Source organism: Mustela nigripes, chromosome 7 (assembly GCF_022355385.1).
Source record: "Mustela nigripes isolate SB6536 chromosome 7, MUSNIG.SB6536, whole genome shotgun sequence".
Lineage (NCBI taxonomy): Eukaryota > Metazoa > Chordata > Mammalia > Carnivora > Mustelidae > Mustela > Mustela nigripes.
The window spans coordinates 27012432-27032407 of NC_081563.1; the positions used below are offsets into that span (position 1 = coordinate 27012432).

At 42.7% G+C, this 19976-nt stretch overlaps 1 protein-coding gene across 4 annotated transcripts in view; it reads right to left on the bottom strand.

Annotated features, from left to right (window-relative positions):
* The window catches only part of CRIM1 (cysteine rich transmembrane BMP regulator 1), a 189751-nt gene that overhangs the window by 143860 nt on the left and 25915 nt on the right, over positions 1-19976 (bottom strand). For 3 of the 4 annotated variants that reach the window (XM_059405431.1, XM_059405433.1, XM_059405430.1), the window contains exon 2: positions 6200-6373. The exons of the other annotated variant lie outside the window; for it this stretch is intronic. In XM_059405431.1, the coding sequence (XP_059261414.1) occupies positions 6200-6373 (174 nt within the window). The remainder of the gene's footprint in view (positions 1-6199; positions 6374-19976) is intronic. 4 annotated transcript variants of the gene reach the window in all.

Genomic DNA, 19976 nt, shown 5'->3' on the forward strand with positions numbered 1-19976 from the left:
TCCTTTCTGTTGAGCCACCCAACATACTTCTCACAGCTGAACTCGATTCCCAAGTCCTCCACAAAGTCTTCCTTGATTCATCCAGCTTATTAATGTGGAGATTTTGTCTACTCCATATGTAAGGTGATGATGTAAAGTATCACATCCCAGTTTCTTTGATTATCTTTTCTCTAAAATATCTTGTAGAGAAAAAGTAATTAAGTGAAGCCCCAAATTATAAACCATTTAATGTTACCGCAAATGCTTTTTAGCTAAACTAAAGGAGGAATTTCTTAATCCTCCTAATCTTCCTCCTTTTGCAAAATATTCATTGTGTCTCCTAATCTTCCTCCTTTTGCAAAATATTCATTGTGTCTCCAAACAGGAGTAAATTTCACATTATCTATACTATCCCAGTAATCCACATGATGAATATGCAGCAATGCCTACAAAGTATATTTAAGAACACACTTTATGGATCCCACACAGGTACCCCTTCAGCCAGTCTCCGCGGTGTGGACTGGGTTTTTATTTTTCTCTAGAATCTCTCAACAAAGTTATACCTTCTTGAAGAAAGGAAGGGCTGACCTCCTCTCGGGGATATCTACCTTTGTCGTCCTCAGTATACCTACCACTGAGCTTGAAGTCCACTTACTGGGTTAATTACACACAAAAAAATAGCTTAAGTGACAAATAGCTCTACTTGGGTGTCAGATTTAATTCGTCTAAAACAAAACCCTTGAATCTTCCTTACATCTATTCCTGCTCCTAGGAAAAGGCACCACTTTGCTTAAAACCCAACATCTAAGAGTACTCCTTGGTTCCGTTTTCCCTTACCCCCAATGCGTAATCCAACAATTCTAGTTCCAGATTATATCTGGAATCCACCCATCCCTTCATCTCCGGCTCTGAAGTCTGAGCCACCACTACCTCTTCCCCGAACTACCGAAAGAACCCCTACCTGCCACTCAGTTCCATTCTTGCTTCCTGCGGCTTCCCACAAGTCTCTGCCTCACCAGACACATTGTTGAAGACACACAAAGCAAGTAATGCTATTCCCTGTTCATAGCCCTTTAACAGCTTTTTAAAATAGCTTTCCTATGTCCTCATGATAAAAGCCATTCAGTCTAACTTACAGGGCATCACGTGATCTACCCTGCAACCTCCTCTTCCTCTCCCACAACACTCCAATCTCACGGACCTTCTTGTTTTTTCTTGCTATTCCTCCAACACACCAAGCTGGCTTAGAACTTTCCCATTTGTGGTTCCCTCTGACTGGAATTCTTTCCTGCGAGAGCATCCTAAATCTGATACTCTCTTACATTCAGATTTTAATGCAAATGCTCTCCCTTCATGGAAAACTTCCCTGACCTCTGTACCTAAAAGCAGTTTTCTCGCTAACCCCAGCAATTCTCATATCATCCTAATCACTGTTTTTCAGAGCTCCCATCTATCCCATTATACACTATTTCCTGTTCATGTCTGGGTTTCCATGTGACCCCCTCCTTCTGAATGTCAGCTCCATGGCAGCTGTATCCCCATCCCGGAGATCTGTGCCCAGCACATATTAGGCACTCAATAAATAGTTGTCGGATGAATGAATGTCTGAATGTTTTCCAGGGTGTTTTTCATCCTTCCTGAACTCGGTTTCATATTTCTGACTACTTTTTGAGCTTCTGACCACTCTGAACTATAATAATTTTTTTTAGAAAGTAAAAGCCACTGACCGCAGCACGGAGTCATATGCATACCTGAAGGTCCACCTCACTCAGTGCACTGTGGAAATCTTTGGTGGCCACCCTGACTATGGTTATTAAGCTTGGAGTGGCTCCTCCAGAGAACCGGGCGCTGCAGGGACTGGTACTGCTCTTGCTACTTTCGTCCCCTCCTCTGATGATCCATCAGTTTAACTCTTGTGAAGTTCGGCACAACATTTTACCAAATCAAGAATGAACAGAAAGTGGAGCATAAAATTATGAGCTTCATTAAGATCAAGGTGGGGTGACCTGCAGGTCATTCCCTTTATCAGACTTCCTGCTCTTCGGAGAAACACAGAGGATTCTGACAAGCCCTTCCGCACAGCGCCAAGGTCGGCTGTTACCCAGGGTCCTGCTGCCCCTACATTTGTGACCAGCTGATCTTACAGTGATGTGTTCATGAATTTTAGGCAAGAAAACTTGTGGTAAAATCCCGGACCAACTCCTTCCCTTTTCAACGGAACTTCTTTAATGCCCAGAAATTGCGAGTATTCTTTATCAGTCTATAAATATGATACTGAAATGCCCTTCCATGACTTCCACACATTTTTTTTAAATGTTGCTGTGGTTATGTTTAGAACTCATGCTCAGAATTTACTCTCAAAGCACAGAAGTGGAGACACGTGCTTTCTCATTATGCTCTGGCAAGAATACTACTCTTCCTGCCCCACCCCCAGCCCTGCACACTTGAACACTAGAAACCACCCGGAAGAATGGACCTAAACAGAGGGCTTATCTAGAACAAACTACTTATCTTCCCACGAGAGAACAACAAGAATCAAGTCTAACCTACTAACAAGGAAGTCTACCTACTAACGATGAGGTCACTCATCATTACTGGACTCTAATCCTCACTGGGCTCTGCAAAATCGTCCATGCCCATGCCCCCCCACCAAGTCCTTCTACTGAGCCTTCTAGGACTAACGGTCATCACCACAGTCCCCTCTGGCATCCTTCTCCGCTCACCTCCATGTTTTAACGGAAGTACAGGTACCCCTGGTTCCTTGGCCCCCAAGGCCTTGCGTGTAGGGGTGGCTTCCTTTCCCACACTCCACAAACCCGAGGCTGGGGCGGTGTCTCCTCTGTTCTCACTACCCTTTCAGGTCACTCTTCCCGCCCCCCTTTAAAAAATGAAACCTTGTTCACGGGAAGCACATGCGATGGGATTGTGGACGTGCTGCAGGGAGCTGTGTCTTCCTCATTTCCTGCTCCTGTCCTTCCTGGCACAGGTCACGCACGACCACAGACAAGACTCCTGCATGACCCTGGATCTCAGACCTTCCCTTCCTATCAGACACACCAGGAAACGTCCTAACCCCACTTAGATGCCCCTGTCCACCTACACTGCGTCTGCACTGGAGCTGGAGGAAGCAACAACTGTGTCGGGGGGTGGCCCTTCCAACGGGTAGGTGCGTGCCTCCAGGCTGCAGTGAGCTGTCCATGCTGGTGGGTGAGCAGAACCTGCGTTCCTGGTTAAGGCACTCGTCCCTCTCTCGGAGGTCTAGGTCACATCCTCCTCCTCAGTATTTCACACCCCCTCTCCCACCTCAGTGTCAGCTGACAACCTTGTTTATCGTGTCTGAGAAAAAAACAATTTTGCTCCTCTCTCCAACACTTGGCTCCTACAATGAGTGCTATCTTGCATATCCTCATATTTTTAAAGCCCCTCTTGACCCTCCACGTCCCTAAAACAACCACCCCGTCATCCAGTTCCACTTCAGCACAAACATCTCAAAAGCGTCCCCACCTCCGTGACTTGGACTAGCATTCTTGTGCTATTTCAGGTGGGGAACCCTAGAATCATCTTTGTGCATTTCTAGCCCTGTCTCTCAGCAAAATGGTGTGTATGCGCCTCTTCCCTGATGTCTCCCTGCTGGTCCCCAGTTCAGTCTCCAGTGGCACCACGTCTAAGTACCTGAAACAGCTCTCCAGGGAGCCTCTGGACCGCAGTGTCTCCCCTGCTAACCCACTCCACATCCCCCCAGAGCCGCCATCTGCCCATCGATCGACGGCCTCGCCAGGCTCTTGATTCTCTCTGCTCATAAACCTGCAATGGTTCCTGAGAGTTCCTAGGACCAGGCCTAAGCTCCCTCTGAGATGTGAAGGCACTCTGTCCTCCAGTCCCAGGCTGCTCCCCATCTTTAGTTCCTCTGACCTATCAACATAAAAGCTTTTAGACCACCATCTCCTGTGTCTTACAGAAGTCATGTAAGTCCTACTTCAAAGTTTCATTCTTTTGTCCATATTGTTCTCCTTCCCAGAACCCATCACCACGCAAATCCCAAACTGTTCAGACTCCACCCGCTCCAGGACACCTTATCCTACAATTCCAGGTCACACTTTCCCGGCCTTAAATTCCTAGAAGCAATCTAAATCTTCATTGCTTTTAAGGACTCCCATAGTATACAGTACTGTATCACCACTAATTCTTTCATATGCCAATACGCACTCGACTACCGGCAGGGCTTTCTCCTTCCAACTTGTTTCTCAGGAGAAGGAAATCCCCTAATACTGACTTCTTACAAGATCTTGAATATTGCAGGGTGCTTTATTTTGAAAAACCAAAGTACTCTGTGTAGAAGGTAGATTAACTTTAAATGAGCTCAACCAGTTCTACTTTTGGATTATATAGAGGTCATCTAACAGAATCTGTTTAAAAAAACAAAAAGTAAAGAAATTTACTCAGCTACAGTAATTATTCCTGAGGGAATGCTCTCAAAATTGGAAGTGCTGGATCTTGTACACAATCTACTTAGAATCACTTTAAAAATCAATGCCGTTAATCTCCACATTGTAAAGATCATAAATATACACATAACTAATTTTAAAAATGCAATTGTCCCACTTTTATGTGAAAAGACACTGAATTTTGAACAGAACTTCTTGTGATACCTTAGATTCACAACCTGCTGCACGGCAGACCATTCAGTTGGTGAAGACGGCGTGCTGGGGAGCAAGGCGTTAAGGGTCCTGGAAGGGAGCCTGAACAAAGATGGTGGCAGCAACAGAGATAACATTTGAAACGTTTTAGGGGGTGGGGGGGGGGACAGTTTTGTGAAATATAAGAGTGGCAAAAATCGTCTGAACTGCCGTATCATTTTATTTCAGATCATGTGATTTTCAGTATTATGAGAAGTAAATTATTTAAATAGATATTTGACTGCTCCATGTATATCCCTGCAGGTTTATTTATGCTAAAATTGGCAAAATACTCTTTTCTCTTTTTTGACAAGCAATGGGGTAGGGACAGGGGTTAGCAAAGAGCCACAAGATGATAAGAATGAACTAGGTTATACGTTGTCCAATGTCCTTATGTAGTAGGAAAAATATTTTACATGGTTCGTCCTGGGCTTATTACTGAGGAGTGGTACGGAGCTCAGCTTTCCAGTTTTCTAATTTAAGGGCCAGACTAAATGTTACCTAACTAAGACTCTCTGTAGTTCTAAAATTTTACTTTTACTGTTTCCTACTATAATCTCTTTTAATGCTTCAGTAGCATTGGTAAATACAAAGAGAAAAGCTATTTTAGAGGCTGCTATAAATTTCTTTTTTTATTACCATTTAACAGGAACTGGAAACAATACAATTCAAAAACTTCAGTCTTCCTATACTGCCCTTATGAGATCTCACATATCCTCACTATTCCAAACCGATTACCAATCTCTCCACCCTAGAATGACATCATGCTAGAGATAACGGGTTTACTTAAGAATGTCTGGCTCCTCTCTTTTTGTTCGACATGAGGAACATGGAGCTAGGACAGAGTTTCATGCTGGTCTGGGGCCTTATCCTTTGTTAATCCTGGTTTCAAGCCATGGTACCAAGCTCTGGGCATGCCACTCACAGGTACTGTAGCTAGGAATCATACTTCCATGTCTCCAATCTATTGCCTAGGTTTTCTGCAGGAATGTACAAAAGTTATAGGCCATAGGAGCACAATTTCGTTATTTTAATGTAATGTCTGACTTCATTCCACAGGAGAACCACCAACGACCCATCCACACCTAAGTGGTTTTGCTCCACGGCAAAACCCACCCAAGCCTTCAGCTATCCCTGTGCAATCCTCCCATCTCTGCTGAAGAGACACCCTTTTTTGCCAGATGAGCTGCATTTCTCATTAGCACTCCCCTCGTGGAGCGCCTGCTACAGTAAATCAAGCGGAACGGAGCTGGCGACAACAGATGCCCATCGTGAGCACACCGCTTGTGAAGTCATCCCGTATGCAGAGGTGACCTAAGCAAGGTGGCGCAAAGGACGCAGCTCGTGAGCCACAGCAGTACCAAATGCACAGCCCGCAGGACCCGCAGACGCACATGGCACACACATACACACGCCATCCCTTCAGTCATCGGGTGCTTCTTGTTTGGGACTATAAAAGGTACCCGTCTCGTAAGCGTGTCTCTGCCTCTTTGAGCTCCAATACGACACAGCGCGAAGCCTGACGACTGGGAATCAGTACTTACCTTCGATCCTCTTCAAAGCTGAAAGGCACATATCCTTCCTGGGAAACTCGAAGGGATTGTTGCAGGTGCGAATGGTGTCACATTCACATTTCCCGTTGATTATATTGCATCCAGAGACAAGGTTCTCGTTGCAGGGTTCAAAACCAAGCAGCTGGTCATCGTCCCAGTTCTCGTCTGTAAAACAATGAACAACCATAGAATATTGCTTGCAGCTTCATTCAAAGGCCTGTCTCTGAAAGCAAAAATGTGCGAAGATGTCAAGATTAACACCGAACACTGACACCTCGATTTATGAAAGGTGGTTTTGGCTGCAATTTGACCAATGAATGAAATCCAGCCTCCGAATAAGTGAGAAAAAGGAAACAGAGCCATACATGTAGACATTAAATAACCACATATACAAACGTGTATGATCAAAACCCACCACTTCTCTTATGTGTTATTTTACAAGGATTCCTGGATTTTATTTTGAATAAAATTACAGGAGACACTTCTGTCAACTTACAAAATGATTCAAAAACACCCACAGTTTTTTGTTGGTTGTTTTTTTTTTTTTCCAGCCCATCTGGTAGAGGCAAGCTTTGGGTTTAAAACAGCTGGCAATTTAATACATCAAGACAGCTAATCAGCATAAAACCTCAGACACCACCAAAGAAGGGAGAATGGATACAGCGGTAAAGGAGTCCTCCAATGCATTTCAGCTCAGATGCTAATGTCCACTGGGCCCAAAACCAAAGCCAGAGAGGACAACAAAACTGAGGGCTACAGCTTAGGGAGAGGCTAAGGAAGTCACACGCTGAAGCTGGGACCAAAATCACTATCCTGGTCATGGAATGACAGGAGTAGACTGTAAGAAACAAAGCAGATTTCAAAATTATGTTCATGGGCTCCAGCTCAGACAAACGAAACACGGAAGAAGCACGACAGGACCATCGGCCAACTCAATCCTGAATGGTATTTCTCACAGCTGAAACACCTCTTACAGGCAATCCGACTATTTATGAGTCTTTGGGTCACTTTATGCATTTCCCCCCTCTTAACATTATCTTTAATAGACACTTTGTCGTACCTTAACTAGGTACTACCTGTTAAATAGTAAACATGTTTCTGATAACCGTATCTGGAGAAAATTTTTTTAAAGTACTTGAATCTAAGATACCTTAAACCTGCTGCTCACACAAAGGCAGGTATAAAGCTACCCTAAGAATGTGTTTTTGTGGAAGACAGTGTAAACAGATGGCTGTAATTTTTTTCACAGCTAAAACTTTACTTCTGGTGACATCATTAACTTAATGCAAAAGACTGTTCTCCCTTCCTGAAGTAAATAAATTTTTTTGTCAAGGGGTCTTTAGAAAGATATCACTTACAATATAAAGAGCTTCATAGCAATTCTTTGAAAACCTCTTCTGTTGTGATTCCAGGTTCACTTTCTTTTTTTTTTTTTTTAATATTTTATTTATTTATTTGACAGAGAGAGAGAGATCACAAGTAGGCGGAGAGGCAGGCAGAGAGGGGGAGGGAAGCAGGCTCCCTGCAGAGCAGAGCACCCCATGCAGGGCTTGATCCCAGGACCCTGAGATCATGACCTGAGCCGAAGGCAGAGGCTTAACCCACTGAGCCACCCAGGCACCCCCAGGCTCACTTTTTTGATCAACGTCTCAGCTCTTAGTAAAACGACTTTACAAGTTTAAACAAAAGCACAATTAATCTGTTTTAAGATGTTTTCCTGTTTAGCCTATATTTGGTTTTTAGAAATAACATGTAAACCCACAAAGGTACATTCCTACCTTCAAAACAACACTGAAATTACTAAATTATCCTGAAAGGAAAACCAGAAAAGAACATAATTAAAGAACTTGACGTGGGAAAGTGGTTAATAATTTAGGCTTCAGTTATAATACAGAATACATTGGACATATAAACGATTTCCCATCTCTACATTTATTTGTTGAACAAGCTATTAGTACTACTCTCCTAATCCAGTTCAGTGAAATCTGTCATGAAAGAATTTTTGTGATTTTAGATTCAAATCTGTAACTCAAAGTTAGTTCACCCCAAGGAACCTAAAAACTTGAAAGAAATCAAGTAACATTTGAACCACTGGAAAACTAGTCTCTTCTATTTCTCATTTCCCCCATCATATTCAGAGAAGAAATCTTTTTACTGTTGGTTAATCCATCACCAAATCGAGCGGATACTGATTTTTTTTCCCCACAGCAAACCTCCTTTCTTTCCATGAGAACTAGAACTCCCTGAAGACTTCATTCTCCTGAAGGACTGCAACCCTAGTCTCCCTACCACTATCCTCTTGCCTCTCTACTAACTCCCTTCCCCATGCTATCATCAGAATCATTGTCCTCAAAAAATAAACCTGCTCAGTGGTCCTTACCAACAAGAAAAAGCTGGAACTTTCTTAGAGTGGAATAAAAGGTTCTTCATGATAACGGCTTGCACTTCTACAGACTCAGGTTTCACCAATCCCTCACACACCCTAATGCGCTAAGCACCCTGAGATTCTCACTACAAACCCTGAGTAACTACTTCCCCACCCAGCTGCCTACAACACCTCCCCCCTTCTTCCTGTGGTAACTCCTTTTCATCCATCAAGACCCAGTTCAAATGTTACTACCTCTTTGGGGAAGTTTTCTCCACTATTAGCAGCTCCATTTTCCATGCCCCCTCAGGCAGGTGCACAGACCTCCAGTCTCCTATGGTACTGGCTTTATGTAAGTCAAATTTCCCCACTAGGTAGAGTCCTTGTGCCTAGGAGCCGGGTCTTATCTAACTTTGAACCCCCTTAACCCTAGAACTTAGTTCAGTATTCATTACCTACACATAAGGTACTATAACATACACACACACACACACACACACACACAAATATGTGTATATATATATGCTTTTTATATATATGTATGTATGTAAAATTTTTTATATATATGTATGTATGTAAAAAATAGGACTACATATCTAGCCACGAATTTCATCAGTGGTATGGTCAATGCTGCTGTTCATGTGTTTTTTAGGAAGACCATTTTATTTGACTGTGAAATCCGAATTAAAAGGCTGTTGATGCTCTTCCCAACTTCTTCCTGATTCCTGCTTTGTTCCCAGTAGGAGCCTGTGGGCAGCAGCGACAGGCCGATGGAAAGATGCATAGCTAAGCTCGACTGTCCCCTCAAAAAATGCACGGCCACCATGTCCAGTTAGGAAGCAGTGGACTCTGAACCCCAAATGTCTTATATACCTTTTTCTTTTTTGAGAGGAAATCTTTTTAATTCTATGCCCCCACCCTAATCAATACTTCTTCTTCTTGGCAAATAGTTCCCTTAGCAACCGTTGCACTACGGGATCGAGTACAACACTTCTGAGACAAATGCTTTTATGTTTTTCTAATACAGAACATCATACTTTAAAATAATTTAACAGCCAACCAACAGGAACTCAAAGCAAAAATTCAGTGAGGTTTGAGTATAGAAATAAAATCTGAGCCCAATAGTTCTGCAGAGAGGGGCTGGCAAATTTGATGTTTTTAAATCTCTCTTAAGTAAATCCATCTGTACAACGCCAAGACGAAGGCTTTGATTCTCTGAATCCTGATTTCTCTCCTTGGATTGGTCAGGGGGTAAAAAAAGGGAGTTACAAACAGGAGTACTGCCCTTTAAATATTTATTTCAAGTAGTCTTTTTTCCCCGGTACTCTCCAATCAAGATAAAGTCTCCAGCCAGAAGAGACAACTGAGATACCTCTGCGACTATACTTTTAAGTTTGTAACTTCTGCAAGACACGAAATCGGGACGTTGAGCTATTTTCTCTCAATGTAAGATGAGAGAAATCTAATAATTTCAAGTATGAATTAAAATTCATGTATGTTTGAGTATGTCCAAATGTGTTAAGTCCCTCAGTGAGGAGACAGTCATACAGAACTGCTGCCCAGACAGCTCCACTCGGAGGCTTGGAAGACATCCCGAGACGTGGTGCTCTCCACCATGAAACACAGTCACCTCAAACACACTTCCCATTTCGTCCCCCAGAACGACAGTACGAGATGCGAATCAAGGGTAATGAGGGGCAGGAGACATATGCGATGACTGGCGGTTGGTGCCGCCGCCTCCCTTCACGCTGAGATAGCAGCAGCGTGACCACCACTGCCTTTGAAGCCCCAGTGCAAAGGATGACACACAGAATAAAAGAAACACTTTAATACTGCCATGAAGACAGTCTGGACCTGACAGACTATCTGAAAAGGTCTTGGGATCTGCCCCCAAGGGGCTGCTGTTGTAAAGAGCATGTCTTGCTGATACACCTGGGCCAAGGCAGCACGGGATCCAGAAGTAACAAAGGTCATGGGGTACCTCTTCTCCTAATGCTTACCCTAAACCACAGACATGTGTCCTCATGGGGATTTAGCTGCTACGTAATCAGGGGGGGAAAGGAAAATGAAGTTAATAAAATGCAAACGTTGTGTTGATTCTTACATGATCTTTCTCAGCACATTAATGCTATGAAAAGATCAAGAGCAAGTGTTCTCACAATGAAAGGAAAAGTCTGAGCAATAATGAACACTTTAATTAAAAGCTGATAGTCTTCTTTAAATTCCCTCCTCTGGTGCAAGAAATGACGGCTCTAGTGAATGAACTTTCCATGACATTCAACTACCCAGGGAGGCTGCAAACGCAAATGCAAAAAACTAGAGATATTTCCCCTGTATTTAAACATCATGATGAAGAAACTACCCTTAGATTTGGGGTTCAATTCGGATGAGCCTGGTCTCCATTATAGGTGAGTGTCCTCAAGCGTGACTCTGCCCTGAAGGAAGCAGTAGGGGTGGGAGGTAAGGCTGCAAAGGGTGCACTGTCCAGGCTCCAGGTGCAAAAGCTACGGGTGGCTTACCGTGGTCAGTGTTTTCATTTGGATTCTTATTGTCTATATCTACCTCTCTGTATACAGTTCCGTAGGTTTTGAGTGTCCTACCCCTACTCCTATCTTTCCCCATTCCTCTGTTTTTAGTGTAGTAAATGATTGTGCAGAAGGCTGGTTTTTGTTTTAAGAGCACACATGTGGTGCCAAAGCAAAAACACCTGTACTTCCAACAGCCACATTCAGCCTCATCCTGCACAAGGCATCTTCCAGTTTTCTCAATGATGCCTGACATTCCTTCCTTCCGCATGTTACACTGATGATTTTAAATGCCAGGGCGAGTTAGGAGCTTCAATCCCAAGGGTAGGACGGGGGAGGAGGATGTGGGGGCAGAGGGGTCTCAGAAGATGTGCGGAGTCATCCGACTCCAGATCTGGGAAGCAGCTCTAGGAACCAGCCGTGGCAGCTCTGGCCTGACTGGTCCTGGCTTCCACCTCTCTGCCCTTCAAAATATCTTTCCATCCGCATGCTGGTGTCTGAAATTCCACTAATATGTAATAAAACATTTCAGGTGTGACTGCACTTACTGGACACGTTACTGTGTCTTCATCTCAAATCTCTTGACTTCCTGGAGGCACAGGCATCTGTATACTCAAAGCCTTACCTTTTCTACCCTGTATCAGCTTAGGTTAATGGAGTTTACTCTAAACCAAGATAGAGCTGCACCCCATTATGTGGCAATCCACTTACCAGAAATATGCTATAGCAGATATTAAAAGGCAAGAAACAAATTCACAGTACACACTCAGAAGCTCACAGTAATGGAATTCTGTTGGCAGAGGAGAAGCTTCTGGGAATATATATCAAATTAATTCTCCAGCTGTTCACATATCCCTGTGGCTACAGTAAGATGCAAACAGCTAATACTGGCATTTCTTTCCATGACAGCCCAGAAACTCCAGTGTAATGTAAAATTGCTGCTCTTAACTCCCCCAGCTCCTGGCTGGCTGTTATCAGGCATTCATTTTGCTCAAGGAGGAATCCAATGCTGTGAGCTTTCATTCTCTCTGCTTCAAGCTTAAGGCGGATGTTCCAAAAGCCAGTGCTTCCCTCTCCCTCTCTTCCTGGTGCTGTAATCAGTGCAAAGCAGGAAGGGCAAAATTATGGTTATCAGTAGAAATGATTCATGTTACAAAAATCTGTTTTACAGGCATTTCCACAAAGTGAAACTATGTTAAGCATATGTAACTGTATACCAGAGTGGACAGGCCCTGGCTCTAAAACAATGGGAATGCTAAAATGTGCTCACAAATATTTTTTTGAAGACCGACTTCTTAAACTGATGCAAATCTCTAAATTTAGAGCAAACAACCATGGCTACTGACTCGTATTATGTCCAAATGGGGAATTCTCTGAAAAACAAACAGGACTGATCCAATTTACTAAATCAATTTATGGTAAATGTATGTTCCACTGCTATAATTTTTGTCAGACACCTTAGCAATACATCTAACGGAAGAGGTCCAAAGATGAACTACGGAATGCAAATTCACTCAGCCATCCAACCAACCATTCTTCCTTCCTATCATCTGGTCCTCAGATTGTGGTCTCTATTAGATACATCAAGAACTGAGCAAGGTGTTTGCAGTACAATTTTCTGCCATTCTAATCAAAATCACAAGTGTTAGGAATAAAATAATAATTTCCTTTTTGATAGCAGGAAGCTACTAGGAACAGACAGGAGCTAAAGACAAGGCAAGAAGTATCTTTAGAAGCAAGGAATTCATGGAACAAGAGAAGTGCAGAGCCTGGGACTACAGGACCCAGTTCCCCTATGTTGCAATTCTGCCTAAATTAGGAACTATCTGTCTTAAATTGCATATAGAAAAACGGACAGCCCAGACATCTGTTCTCCTCATGGACAGTGCCTGACCCAGGAGACCACAGACTAGTGCCTGGCCCTAGTTCTGTCATTAGTTTGCAGAGTAACCTTGAACATGGCATTTAGCCCTCAAGGCTTCAATTTTTTTATTAACAAGGATGTCGAGTGGACAATTCATGAGGTCCCTTTAGACTTTGCGCTCATGTTTCCTTGACTCTTGCCATCCTGGATGACACTGTCCAATGTTAACAATTTATTGGGAACAGTGTCAGAGAATCACACACTTGTAGTGGTCATGGTTTAAATTTAAAATAGTTCCTTATTTATCAGACCCCTATGAGGTTTGGAGAACTGTCACAAGGCACAGGAAGGCAAGCCAAGGGTGCTTTTACTATAACAAAGATCACCTTGCAGGACTTTTCTAACACCTCGGTCCTAGAGGATTTACTCTAGCTGAGTTCTCAATATATTAAAACAGGATTGGCCATGAATTTATTTAGAACTAATGAAGTTTTGTGTCATTATACAATTGTCTCTATTTCTATACAGGTTTAGAAATTTCTATGATAAAAAGTTTTTTGTTTGATTTTTAATGGGAGGGGATTACAGGTAAAGTAACCAAATACTTAAAAAGGAAGAACAATAGAAATAGCCATCAACATTGCTGGGAAACAGGGAAGGCAGCCTTTAAAGGGAAATTTCACAGGAAATGAGGTTAAAAAAAAGGAAAAAAAAAAAAAAAGAGCAAAGCATTCAGCTGAAGAAATTAGAAAAAGAGCAACAGAGCAAGTCCAAAGAAACAAGAAAGGTGGAAATCATAAATGTAGGAGGGAAATCAACATAATAGAGATAAAAGTAACACAGGTGATTAACAAAATTAAAAAGTGGCTCTTCAGAAAGGTTATTAAGACATCTCATAAATGGCTTATGATTAACACTCCTGTATAGCAGGTCAACTCATCCAGGTACTGTGATGTATAAATATATAGAAACATATATATAAATATATACAGTTAATATACATATATTAGATGTATACATTAATTTATATATAATACATACATCTAATATGTGTACATTAAATGTATATATTAATTAATATACATAATATATATTAATATGTATATTAGACATATATATTAAGATTTTTTATTTATTCGTTTGAGAGTGAGCAAGAACGAGAAAGAGAGAGAGAGCAAGAGCAGGGGAAAGGGCAGAAGGAGAAGCAGGCTCCCCACTGAGCAGGGACTCACTACCAGGACCCTGGGATCATGCCTGGAGCTGAAGGCAGACGCTTAACCAGAGCTAGCCAGCTGCCCCTATAAATACATTTTTAAAATCAGTTTCTCTTTGGTGGTTTCACCAGGAAGTTACTCAAAGTCGGACATTAAATGGTTATATTTTGGGAATTTTTTAAAATAATGAAGGTATTCGATTGCTCATGGCAATGTTTCCTGAGCTGTAATTACTTTGTACCCTACGTTTTAAAACTCAACTCCCTTATATTTCCCCTGCTTTGAGCCTAGATCTCAGTATTTTTTTAAGGAAACTCTCACGCCTTCTCACCCAGCCCATGTTGGGCAGTGCGGGGCCGGCCTTCCATTCAGGCACAGGTCATTATTGAGCAACACAGTCTTCTCTTGAGCTTGAGTGTCTATTAAAACATGTAACTCCCCATTTCGCCAAACTTCAAAGAACACTGGTTTTCAGCTATCAAATATACTGCTGCTTGAAAGCTAATACATCTTGTTCGAGGGAAATAATATCTCGAAGAAATACCTAATTGTGTCACATTTCCTCTCTTCCCCTAGATACTCTGAAAGCCAGCTGCAGATTAAGCCCAGTGATCGGCCATCTCTAGGTTCACAAGGATCTGTTCTCCTACACAGGTACGTTAATATAAAACACACAGTGGAGATGTTATAAGAATAGCCCGGATAAACTTCCTAAGGAGATGGAAGTTGGGAAGCAAGGTCTCCAAAACAAAGTTCAACATCCTCCCAGCCAACTCTTGGGCATGGAAGACCAAGCCTGCTTAGATTTGACCCGAACCCACTTCTTCAGCTCCCCTCTTCCATTCCTCCCCACTTGCTCCCCAAGACTCAAGTGCTCAATGCCTACATGCTCCCGAGCTCCCTAAAGGACCCAGGTGGTTTCCTGACTCCCCAGCTGTGCACAGACTGTTCTCTCCGCCTAGAAAGCTGCTTCTCCTGACTTGCTTTGAAAGTTTCTATTCAGTTATTAATGTTTTCTCCAGGTATCACCCGCTCCATAGGGACGGAATTAAGCATTTCCTCACCATGGGACGGCTACTGTATACCTATTAAAATCATTTCGCTATGGCAGTATCATGAAATCGCTCATCTAATCTCCTCTACCAGAAAGTGGGTTATTGGAAGCTAAAGATCTAGCGTTTCTCTTCTTCTCTTTTTATCATTTTGACTTTAGGTCTTGGCAAATAGGGTTTAACAAAATAAATACCTGTGAAGGAAGTGAACGGGAATGGGTTAGAGAACAAGAGTTCTTGTTTTCTAGTGCCAAACTTTTCTAGGAAAGTCGGTTTGGTGATAGGGGAAGAAACATCTTTGGATATCAGTCTTCCCGATATTAAAACATTAATACTACCTCAAATTTTCTTTTAACCTCAACATTGTATTAAACAAAACTTCCACATATCAATAAATATTTATGACATGTTGAGTGAATGAGTATACCTCAACTATGTTAGGTAAATAAATAATAATAAACTATTATCTCTCTTTCTTCGACTTCCGTATCACAACCATAATAAGATAATGTGACACAAATTAATGCTTCTTGCCAGAAAGGTACTTGTGGCTATGAATAATGCACAGTCTCATTTTATAATTATTAATGTATGCTCTAACCTAAAATCTGTTAGTCAAATGACCGAGAGCAAAACAGAAGACTAGATATGGGAATGCCTTTTTTCTTGATTGCACTCATCCAAAAGTGTGAACCACTAGAATGAAAAGAAGAAATGTGACCAGAATCTCAAACAAGAACAAAACGAACACGGCGTTCTGAAAATAAGCTCTTTGACAAAGATATATTTTCCATCATACTAGCTGAACAGTTAGCACAGGTAACGCCTTCTAGGTCAACAGAAGTGGAGTTGCTAGAGGACCCTTGGAAACATCAGAACAGAAAACCCAACAACATAAACATGATCTCAACTACACCATCATCCCGGAAACAAGGGTTTCTTTGCTACGGCAACGATGCCCTCACAAAGAGGAGTCCTCCTGAGATTCAAATGGTGATTATTTTAAAAGGTGTAGAATCCTTTCAGGATAATAATTTCATGAAATCGGTTAGCAGTCACTTTGTAAGGGCTGTTTTTATAAATCAACCTGAGCACTGCTGTGAACTTTACCTTAATAATTTATCTGACTTTTTGAAACTAAGTCAGGTAGAAGAAGAGAATGAATGCGCAAGATTAATTCCAATGACTTTATTTCTCATCCTTACCACTAACTCTAGTACTGTTCTTCAAGGAAATACCATCCCTAAATACTGCACCTAAAAGTGTAACCTTTAACTTTTTTCATAAATCAAATTTATCTCTATATTTGATCTTATTTTTATTACTACAAATGCCAAGATCTCCTGCTACCTGGTCCTGGCAACAAAGCACAACCTGCCAGCAATATTCGGTGAACATTGTTTTGCATGCTTGGTTTACAACTTCCTACTGTTACCTGGTTTCATCAGAAGTGAAAGTTTGCTGTGTATGTCTACATCTTTTTTATTCTTAAAACACAAATCCGCATTGCTACAATATGTGTATGTGGGAAGTAGAGCTATAAATCAGAAATGAAAATCAGAGAGACAACTGTGGCCTAGAAGAAACCTCATGCAACACAGGGCCTGATATACTGATTTCTGAAGGCACCAAGTCCTTGAAATCCATCCTAGAAACTCTCTACCTAAAAGCAAATGTAGATTAGGGGACAATGAAAAGCAGGACTCCTGCCTTAGGGTAGGTCGGGAAATGAACATTAGTATCTTGGGAGTTACGATGATTTACAGAGCCATGATTTAATCCCCAAGATTCATGTGAAATAGACCACGTGACGTGAATATAACAAGAACACAGAAGATGAAGAAACTTTAAGAATGTGTTTGAAGACGTATTTGCACATTTCTCATAAAACTGGAGTTTTCTTGGTGTAGTAATTGGACCCCTACGCCTAACAGGCACCAAGCTCTGAGTCACTGGGTACTTGGGTTTGGGAATCTCAGTGATGACAATAGTAATGACTCCCAACACTATCCAAAAAAAATAATAAATTTTTTTAAAGATTTCATTTATTTATTTAAGAGAGAATGAGGCGGGGGAGGGGCAGAAGGACAATGGAGCCACACGGGACTCCATGCTAGGACCCCAGGATCATGACCTGAGCTGAGGGCAGATGCTTAACCGACGGAGCCACTCAAGCACTCAACACTATCCAAAAATCTTTACTGGCTCCCACCAGCCCACAGTCTCACGTCTGACCCCTCCCACTGATAAACCAGGCCTGTGCCCAGCACCAGCTAACCTCCCACTGCACCGGCGGAACCTCCTATCTTACCAGTCCAAGGAAGCCTTGGGGCCTGGGCACTCATGTCACCAAATCCGGAACGTCCATCTCCTGGTTTGTGCCCCCCCCACACCGCAACCACTCCCCCAGGTCTCTGATCACACCCCATTTCTCAGTGAGACTTTCCAAGGCCACTTCATTTAAAACGTGTCCAATGGTCCCTGTTCTCCTTCTCTGCCTTATTTTTCTGCACAGCACCTAACTTCTTCTGGCATGGTATAAGTTTTATGACTAATTTTGCTCACATTTTCTATGTCAGAAAGCTCCAGGCTGGCAGGGATTTATCTGTCTTGCTCACGTCTGAACAGGGCTTATACACAGTAGGTCCTCCTCCACAAGTACTTACTGAACCCATCAGTTCTATCAGTAGACTGTGCACATCCACTTTGGTGGGCCTTGGCTGATTCGGTTTCCTCTGGGAAGGCAAGGCACCATCTTTCTTCCCCCATTCACCTGGAAATCTGATATTACCTTACTGGGCTCAACTGGTACCTTCTCAGAGTTGACTTGATTTTCTCCCACCTACAAACCCTTCACTTATCCCCAGGCACTGCAGCTGCTTGTCCACAGCTAGATTGTGAGCTTCCCGGGGGGCAGACACAGCGCCTTCCAGATTTCCACAGTCACTCCCTGCTGAGATGAGCTGACGGCACACAGCAAGCCCCACGCCCCACTTGCTGAATGGAGAAATGAATGGTAACCTGGAGAAGGTGGCTGGCACGAGCGGACCTTCTGTACTAACAATCTCGTGTGAAAGAAGAGAGCGGCAGCTTGAAAGATGCTGTGTGGGTATCTAAGATTCCGGTTTGCTTATGTTTGTCAATACTTAATGCATTTATCTGTAACATTTATATTCATAGATAATAACCTTCCAGAATGTGTGAGGTGCAAAAAAAAAAAAAAAAAAGAAACTGTACAATAATTCATGCCCACCAGGGACTTAGGAAGCAGGCAAAACATCTTTTCAAACATTGCAGTGTCAAAATTATAGAAAAAAAGTTGATCTATCTCTACGTTTTAAAGTAAAACACATGCATGCATAAACACACACATAGAGAAGTATCTGTTTCCAAAAGGAAACATAAATAAAACCCATGTAAATCACCCAGTCCTTTTGCTACACGCTTACAGCAACAGCATTCCCGCATTCCCGTACTCAGCAAGGCAGGTGGGCTGTACTTCTGCAATGTTATTCTAGTCTTTACAGTGTTAAGTCATGAAAAACTGCTCGAATGAGCCATTTGTGGAAATACATCTACCTTAACTCCTACCTGAAAGGTTAAAAATTACTGTCTATTAACTTCAGTATATGTTTCAAAAACTAATGGTTTTTAGGATATAAAAGGAAATATCAAATTCCCAAAGGATGCTGTGATGCAATCCATAACCTATTTAACTAACAATAAGAATCACCAAGTTTCAAAGGATTAGAATATACAGAGATAAGTAGCTTTAAACTTACACTTAGGCATTGAACGTAACCTTTAATAATTCAGTGGTTTTAAACACCCAAATTTATGGAAGAGCTATTGGTTCTCAAAGCAGACTACAAGACACACACCTCGAGGAGTGAACTGCTGACCTGCCCACCTGCCCGAAGCATCCCACTGGACCTCACCTGGCGGCTTTCGGTCTTATTTGGGTAGACGAAGGGGTGTCGCATACCGTGGTTTACAGGGCCAACCAATGAGTCAAATAACCGCATTTCTTTCTTAGCACCAGGGCCACCCTTCCTAGGGCTCTGTACCATGTCATGTGAGGAAAGAGAAGAGGAGATTAGCAGCCTGCCTTCAGACAGGATGTGGCAGGACCAAGACAACCCTGGGTGAGGGAAGAGTCAACAGACTCAGCCTGGGGAGATTCCGGAAGCAAAGGAAACCCAACCCCTTCAAGTCCGGCTGCAGTTACAATTTCTCTCCTCCTAAAAAGGTGTTTCAGGGGCACCGGGGTGGCTCAGTCATTAAGCGTCTGCCTTTGGCTCAGGTCGAGAGGTCCTGGGATCAAGCCCAGTTGGGAGCTCCCTGCTCAGCGGGAAGCCTGCTTCTCCCTCTCCCACTCCCCTGGCTTGTGTTCCCTCTCTTGATGTCTCTCTCTCCCTGTGTCAAATAAACAAAAGTGTTTCAAAAACACTCTGCCACCTGTAGTTCCTGCTCCCTTCCCACAAGCACAGAATTTTAAACACTTTCAACAAGCTGGCCTGCTGTGGCGGTGAGCCCCACAGACAGCACGGCGACTGTGACTGCCCAGTGACTGCCCACAGCTCTACCGGGGCTCCACGACGAGGCAGTCCCACTCCACCGCTCCGCACCCGCCTTCTCAGCTTTAACTGGGAAGGAGCTGAGGAAGAAGCAATGTTCCTTTATTCTGGAAAGGGGCAAAGAGCTAGCTGGTGGAGACATCCCCTGAGGCTGACCCTCAGGGTTTTTTA